General features: G+C 39.6%; 1 protein-coding gene across 1 annotated transcript; it reads right to left on the reverse strand.

Moving 5' to 3' along the window:
* Positions 1-5,086: 5,086 nt before the first annotated feature.
* Positions 5,087-5,879, reverse strand: LOC119414927 (DNA replication complex GINS protein SLD5-like). Its single transcript, XM_037682046.1, has 5 exons — positions 5,862-5,879; positions 5,647-5,760; positions 5,452-5,549; positions 5,273-5,361; positions 5,087-5,181 (listed from the first exon to the last, which is right to left on the reverse strand). The coding sequence occupies exons 1-5, from the start codon at positions 5,877-5,879 to the stop codon at positions 5,087-5,089; spliced, it is 414 nt and encodes a 137-aa protein (XP_037537974.1).
* Between the last annotated feature and the right edge of the window lie 2,573 nt (positions 5,880-8,452).

An 8,452-nucleotide genomic window follows, 5' to 3' on the forward strand; every position in this document is an offset into this window, starting at 1 on the left:
AAAAAAAAAAAAAAAAAAAAAGGTGTTTTAACAGATCCCTTGTGATCTCGTTATATGTGAAAGAACCCATTGTAGGACTATGATGGAGAAAATGTGCAAAAATAGGAGACCACTCGTATATTTCGGGACTGCTCAGTAATTCAGGGATTTAAAAAAAATATATCACGGAAGAAATTGACAAAATGTTGCAAATAAATACATAATAAATTCCCCTGGCGGGCCTGTTGAGAAGTATACACATAGAAACATTCTTTTTTTCTGACAAGAAAATGATAAGAGTGAACTGGGTCTACAAAATGTGTTTTTTTTACAGTATTGTATGGTAAATTTTATTAGCTAGAATTTAGATGTTCATAATTAAGATGTTTATTTTTTTACAAGTGGATTTTCAATTTCTTAAAACTATTTAAACAAACCCCTTTTATACAGATCTGCTCAGTGGTACTAACACACACACACACGCACGCACGCACACACACACACACACACACGTAGACTTGTGTGAACGTGAAATGTCTCTTCTCTGTCAGTCAAACTAATTTCCATCATTTGCTCCACTTGTTCCAGCTGTTCAGACCACAATGTTGCTCGCAGCATAATCTCATTTGTGTGAATTTCTCCTTTCTATTTCCTCCTCACTGCTCTTGCCTCAAAGTTTCATTCCTTTGTCATTGCTTTGGTACTGCAAGTTGAGCATCTCACACCACAGCATCCTCTGAGCTCAGCCTGCAGAGCTGAAGCTGCCTCAGAACTGATCGACAGACACAAATGAACCAAAACTCCGATTTTTACACACAAAAATAAAATAAGAACCTCGGTGAAGAGTAAAAGCTTATATAGAGGAGACATGTGTCTAAACACAATGACTTATTAAAGAGCTGGGACTTGTAAATCACTAAAAGAATAGTCCGGTCATTTTGAACAGATCTTCCTGTCAAATATTCAGTCATGACATCAGGGTTAAAGAACGGAGAAGAAAAGAGCAGAAGTCACAAGCTAAGCTAAAGGCTAACCAAACAATGACCAGCTTGTATCATTTTCAGGCTCACAAAGCAGCTTTATCTCAACAATGTCATATACTGGTGTGAAAAAACACCACATGAGCAAATTAAATGTTTAAATGTGTGGGTATAAAATAAAATAAAGATGAATTATAGGATTTTAATATTTTTTGTTTATTTGTTCCTTTGTTCTTTCTCTTTAAATACATTTGCGTGACAATAAGAACTACATCACAGGAATATTTCACACATATTACGAACTACAGCTATATTTTAAAGCATTCAGGATACATTATAATACAGTACCTTAAAATAAATGTGTGTGTTTTTTCTGTGCAATGAGGTATACTGTACCTGATTTGACCAAACAGAATTATATTTAAATCTTTATCTGATGTGTTCACAGCATCAAATGGGAGTTTTCAATAAATGCAATGTGTCACTAGAATCCAAATAATGTCAATGTACTTCTAATTCTTCTATTTTAATGTTTTTGCACTGATCAGGTCACAGTTTATTTGTACTAACAGCTACATAAATAGTAGGTACTAGGGATGCACAATATTATCGGCATGGTATTGATATCAGACGATATTAACAATAAAGTTAAATATCTGCCATCGGCCATTCCATCAAAATATCTCACCGATATAAAATAGCACTGCATCCTAGCACTGCAGGCATATAAAAATGCCTGCAGTGCTAGGATGTTATGACATCATGCACGCCGTTGAGTTTAGATTTGTGAAAATTTACAAATTTGCACTGTTCCGAGTGTTGTCATTGTGTTAGAGAGAGTAAATGTCATGAAAAAAATTTGACTTTAAACATAATCCAAGTTGAAGTGCTGCATCATTTTCAGACCCCTTTTAGGCATCTGCATTTGGTAGCAGGTCAAATTGACAAAGACCATGCAGAAGAATGTGGTACCGGTATTTTAATACCACAGGAGAGAAAGCTATGTCTAAAAGGTAGTCTCTGTAAGTAGGTCTAGAGCAATAAATATTGGCATCAGTATTGGTTATCGACCAAATAAGTTTTAACATATCGGCGTATCGGATATCGGTCAAAAATCCAATATCGTGCATCCCTAGTATGGACATCTTGTCATTTTTGAAATAACGTAACTAGATGATTCGATGTTTACAGTGATCGAGTTTACTGAAGTTTGGAGCTGACACAGAGATTCACAGCTTGTGAGGGTAGATAGTATGCATTGCAGGTAAGGAATATCCAACTTGTGGGTTTAACAAATGAAAGGGGAGAGCACAGGCTCAGCTTCTTTCTTGTGTAATTTGACTCTGCTTTGTGGAAAATATCCCAGCCATCCTGAGCTCTATTCTCAGACCTGTCAGTTCACACCAATCCCACCGAGGCCCGGGGCTGGACCGGAGCCTCGGCTGGCTGCCCTTGTCCAAAAGCATGTGTGATGCTGAGGAAGGCCAGGTTACAAACAAGTCCCCGCAGAGAACGGTTGTATTACACACGTCCTCCACGTAGTCGTTCGGCTTACTGGGATGCATTTGGACACGAAATTGAAGCCAACTTTGATAAAGGTCTCTGCTACAGCTGGTAAAGAAATTGATCGTTTTTAACAAGTGGTCAATAGTTTAATACTGTACCTACTGTAATTGCCGGTGTATAAGCTGCTTTTTTCTCACGCTTTGGACTCCGCGGCGCAGCTCATTTCTGTATTTTTATTCCAATAATTACATTTTGTTTTCTCCCACGAGTCACAAGGACCCATCCCGGAAGAGAGACATGAGTTAATGAGACTGGTAAATAAAGGTAAAAAAAAATAATAATAAAATTTAAATCTGACCAATGAAATTTGGCTAAGGAGCTTCTTGTCACCAGAAACATTTGCCGGAGGCTTCATGTCACCTGGACACTTGCACAGCTGCCCAGTACACACCTCTACTGGGAGTAGGTCTTTGAGAAACAGCTGGCGTGACCACTAAATGTGACCAGTACCAATCTCACTCATGGTTGTTGCATGTTTCTAACACATAAAACATATAAACTATTAAGGTAAGAAAAAAACAACCAACTACCGGTTTTGAATAATTCAGTTGTGTAGATGTTTAGCGGTTTTCTCCAGTGATTACAGATAATGTGTTCTTAGACTAGTTTTTGCACTCGTTCTGTAGGTTGAATGGTTATTTACCGTAGTAATTTACTGGTAACCATGAGTCAGAGACCGTCTCATCATTCATTCAACCTTTATTTATACAGGTTAAGTCCCAGTGAGCCTCAGGAAGTCCAGTGAGAATCAGCAGTGAGTGTTGAAGGCAAACCAACATAAGAAACACCATCTGGTGGTTCATTCTTGTACTATAACAAGGGCTGCACATCTTACCAGGAGCTGTGTACAGTTTGATATTAAATTGTGGACATCTGTGGCTTACACATCAGCACGTCTGATTTGTGTACAAAATTGTGTTTTATACTAAATTAAGTATGCGCGGCTTAGTCAGATGCGTTCTGGCAATTACGATATTTAATATACCAATAGAGGGATTTCAGTGAAGCTCAAGTAAATCCTAAAGGTTTAGGCAGAGATGTTACACAAGCTGTTGTGTTGGAGACAATGTCCAGCTAATACAACAACTGTTTACACCTGTAAAACTGTTACAGCTATTTTTGCCTCTTGTAGCAACCAATCAGATCAATGTCAACCCAGTGACTACTCTCTGAAACCTATTTGCTAATATTAGTTTAATCTTCTCAAAAAACCCATTTCTGACTGTAAGATTATTATTTTTTACTTTTTTCTCATTTAATATGTAAAATCCAAGCTCATCTCTAAATGATGGCCTCCATGTTATTAGCTTATAGCTCGCAGCTTAATTCAGGATAATAAAGACTTTAAACAAGTAGTTTGGTTAGATCCAGTCTGGATAAGCATCATGATAACAAACGGCATGCTGACATCAGATCTGTTCAGATAAGCCCACTCTCTCACTCTTTACTTTTTATTACTTCCAATTACTGAGCAATTTGCGTTCAGGCAAACAATAAGCACTGATTGCACCCTCTGAAACTCTTATATAACAATGATGTGATGATTACAGCTCACAGAAGACAATGTCCCATGAATCCTTCCAAACTACATTTGGTATTTATACAAACAGCCACCTCACACACACACACACACACACACACACACATGAACATGTGCACCTAAAAATGACAGGAGCGCTGATGCCAAGTGAACTGATAACATTTCCCCTTCAGGTCATCTCGTTATTGAACCATGGATGATTTAATAAAGTCATAAAAAGGAATGAATGAGATAAATTACACATAAGATTGTTGTTTCACACACACAAAAAAAAAAAAAACATCACACACACAGCTACACATCAGTTGTGACATGACTACAATAAGATCCAAAAATAACATCACAGCACTGCAAACGCTGGTGCGTTCACGACCTTCACTTTTGAAGCCGTGGCGGTATCTGCATGAACGTCTCGCAAGTTTCTCTATTCCAGGCGACAGCGAGGAGGTCGTTAAGTTTCCTGGTGTGACCTCTGCAGATAAATCTGCCCATTCTCTGTTACAGCACAGGCAGAAGTTAGGCTTTTTATGATCTCCTGCAGCAGAAAATGACAACAAACAAACATGCAACATTAAAAAAAGGACACTGCATTAACTAAGTTTAATTAGCAACAGTAATTAAGTAAAATAACACATTTGGCATATCACAAACAGAAAATATGTTGTTTTATTTGTTGCCAAGTGATACAACAGCTTGGCACTAAAAATAAATGCAGATTTTACTGCAAACCTTATGCAACATCTGTAGAAATGATTTAGCAGATGTCTGTCCGAGAGAGGTCGTTATTACTAGAGAGAGAGGCGGCACTGATTGTGGAGACTCGTTTACCTGGAAGTTCAAATTAACTGCACGGCTCCGCTTGAAACGAGCGGAGCTATGGTGCGATATCGCATCAAGTGCTGGGAGCCCTCTTCAAGATCCACAACGTACTCCCTGAAACAAGAGGCAAAACATTCAAAACACACACCGTGGACAGATAACACTGCCACCTTCTGGACACTAAACTGAACTTGAAGAGTTGTTACCTCTGATCGTCCGTTTCAGGCTCAACAAAAATGTTTTCTTGTCTCTCCTTCACTCGCAGAAAAACGAAGGAGTCCAAACAGGGCTCAGGCACTGGGATAAGATAAAAATGAACCAGTCAATCAGTAAACGCCACCATCAAGCCTGACTTGCAACAGACAGAATATTAAAGGGGATTTTGTACCTGCTTTGAGCATATCCACAGTCTGTAAGTTGGACGGCATGCGTTTCAGCGCTACAGCCTTTAGGTAGGTTTCTGTGCTGGCATAGTACCTGTATGCAACAATTAACATGTTTTAGGTTTTATTCTAACCCTGACTTTCACAAGAATAAACAAAAGGAGCATCAAGCTTCTAAACTCACTCTTTGGCAAACGCAAACTCCTCAGGAGAAAGCAGGGGCGGCTGTCCTTCAGCCCGAGACCTTTCCTTTTCCAGGACATGAGGGAAAAACTTTTCAATCTGGACAAATACAACACAAAGAGGTGTATTTTTTTAACAATATGCACAAAGAGGAAGACCGTGCCGAGCTTTACTTCAGCGGGTCAGAATGACTGACCTTCAGCAGACAAGAGCGCAGGTAGCTGCTGAGGACATAACGAATCCTGTCGATTTCCATGCGATGAACACTGGCCTTGGCATCGCCTGTTTTTACTCGCTGCAAGTTGGATTCCTGTTTGGAGAAACAGCACAACGTTTTAAGACACCAATACACCAAATATAAACAATAAAAGATTGGAACATCTTCTCAAAAATAACTCGTACTATACTCACCAAAGTTTTTAACGTCATTGTTTAACTAAAAGAATATTCAGGTCCATAAACAAGCAAACAATGGATGTAACCCTCTTGCTGCCCTTGGATCAAAACTACCCATAAGGCCTTAGAAGGCCTGTCACAATAACAAATTTTGCTGGGCGATTAATTGTCTCAGAAATTATTGCGATAAACGATAAAATTGTTTGAAATTTGACAATAATTACAAATTATTGTCAAATTTAAGAAGAAATGTTGGTTAATTTGTTTTGTGTGTAGTACCTTTTTTTTTACCACTGGATGGCAGTACAAGACCGTTTGAACCGAAGGATGGATAGTGAGGGAGCGAGCAGTGTGTCTCTTTAAGAAAAACGGGAGGGAGGCCCCTTGACGTGACATGGGCTGTCTCTCCTTCCTTTATTCGGTTCTCAAAATGGCAGACGCTCGGTGTGGTTTGAGCTCTTTAGCATAGCATTTTTCACACAAAGCTTTTAATAATAAAATCAGTAAACAAGTTCTCAGCTTCTTTATGCAAAGAAAAACAACTTTTTAGACAAAGGCACAGGTTTCAACCGTGAATTTTAGAGCTTGGACAAGACGGAGGTTTTTTCCCCCGAGGTCGGCCCGTTACCTTAGCTCGTAACTTAGCTTCTCAGCTTAGCTGCTTTTAACGATCCAAAAATGTGATTTTGGACGATTAAAACAAATTTAAAAGATAAAAGAGAAAGGGAGGGGACAGTGAAGAGCAACGGAGTTGAGCCTTTTGTCATCCAGTGTCTTCAGTAGAAAGAGAGACATGAAGAAACGATAAAGACGATAGAAAATGATGTCGATAATTTTCATTTATAAGCGATTAACTGATTTATTGTTTATAGCGACAGGCCTAGGCCTTAGTCTTAAAACCGAGTCTTCCTAGGTTATTTTGACCCAAGGGCAGCAGACGGGCCACAATATTTAGGTAAAAACTTGTATTTCATAATGTAGAGCAGGGATACTCATTGCGTGGCTCGTGAGCCACATGCGGCAATAATTGCGCATGTCGGCTTGGGCTTCTTTGATGTGGTTTTACGAACAATATTGTGTTAATCTACTTGTTGAGGAGGAGGCAGGTCCGACCAGCCGGTAGAGGTAAAAAACAAACAAACAAAAAAAAGTCCTGTTAAGCTTCAGATGTATTCGCTGATCATCACCGACCGCGTGCGTCCGCTGACCCACCGGTCTAAAGATGTAAAAAATGTCCTGTCAATCTCAAATGGATCAGCTACCGGCCGTGCGTCTCCGCACCTGCGGTGATCTGCAGTGAAGGAAGTAGGAGCATCTTACAGGGCCAGTTCTAGACATGGTTACATGAGGGGGCAGGAGGAAATGTAAAGAGGGTCATCTTCATCCGTACACATACTACAGCATATTCATTGTTGAGCATGGACTTTGGTATTCAGTGTTATTGTTGCTTGTGTTTTCCTCATGGGATAAAAGCTGAAATTTTGACACCTGTGAATCAACATTTTCAACCACACTATCAAGCAAAAACAGAGAAGCCGACTGATGCCCATCTTGAATGCCTCGCTGTGGCTGCAACAACAAATTACAAACACAACATGAAGAAAGTCAAGGACATGCACCACAGCTTCTCATCTCAGTACCAAGGTGCATTTTGTTGAAACAGATAATGAGCTGGCTGTGTTTCTTTTTTGTTCACAGGTGGGTTGTTTCATTTTATTCTTTTATTTGAAGTAACTTGGGGTGATATCGCGGCTCTCCCCTTGACTTTGATCTGTCAATATGGCTCTTTTGAAAAAAAAAAATAGTGAGGATCACTGATGTAGAGCTTCTTAATGATCAATGTGACAATCATTTAAACAGCACAATCTGAACATTATGCTGGGAGTGATGGCGCAGAGGTTAGAGAAGGTGGGCCAGTGACCGGAAGATCGTCGGTTCAACGTCTGGTACTGACAACATCAAAATGTGGGTGGGAAAGCTGAAGCACCCACACCTGCCTCCATTCTCATTTGCTCCACTCTGGGCCCTTGAGCAAGGCACCTAACCCCCACCATCCGCCCTCCCAGACACCCTAGATGGCAGCTCTCTGCTCCACACAGAGGGCTGTGGTAGCTCGGTGGTCTGTGGTTGTGTCAGGAAGGTCATCCGGCGTAAAAACAATAGCCAAGTCTGAAGAAGGGAGCAACCGAAAGAAAAAAATAAATAAAATTTAAAAATCTGGACATAACATAGCAATTTCCTGTTTCATGTGAATATTTGGAGATTTATTCTTGTTTGATCATAACAAGGAAGGGGGAACCTTGAGCTCCTGGAAATTAATTAGAGACTTTTCCCACAACTTTCTTTATGATTTACAGACTGACTACCAACTAGTTTCATGGATGGGTGGAACGTGTAATAGCTAATTAATTAAAAATGTGGTATATTGCGTGATATGTTCAATTTCAAATATTATAAATACAACACTGATTAGAGTCAGTTGTGTCATGACAGGAGTTTTATTTCTTTAGGGCAGGTTAGTCATCAACCTGACTGTAAGGTTGTGTGTGTGTGTGTGTGTGTATGTGTGTGTGTGTGTGTGTGTGTGTGTGTGTGTGTGTGTGTGT

This window comes from Nematolebias whitei, chromosome 9 (assembly GCF_014905685.2).
Source record: "Nematolebias whitei isolate Nwh7 chromosome 9, NemWhi1, whole genome shotgun sequence".
Taxonomy (NCBI): domain Eukaryota; kingdom Metazoa; phylum Chordata; class Actinopteri; order Cyprinodontiformes; family Rivulidae; genus Nematolebias; species Nematolebias whitei.

What these genes read in the sequence shown, in the direction of transcription:
- LOC119414927 (XM_037682046.1), bottom strand. An exon ending in GAGTTTGCGTTTGCCAAAGA is followed by an intron (nt 5,362 to 5,451) that starts GTGAGTTTAGAA and finishes TGTTGCATACAG; the next exon opens with GTACTATGCCAGCACAGAAA. An exon ending in TGTGGATATGCTCAAAGCAG is followed by an intron (nt 5,182 to 5,272) that starts GTACAAAATCCC and finishes ATCTTATCCCAG; the next exon opens with TGCCTGAGCCCTGTTTGGAC.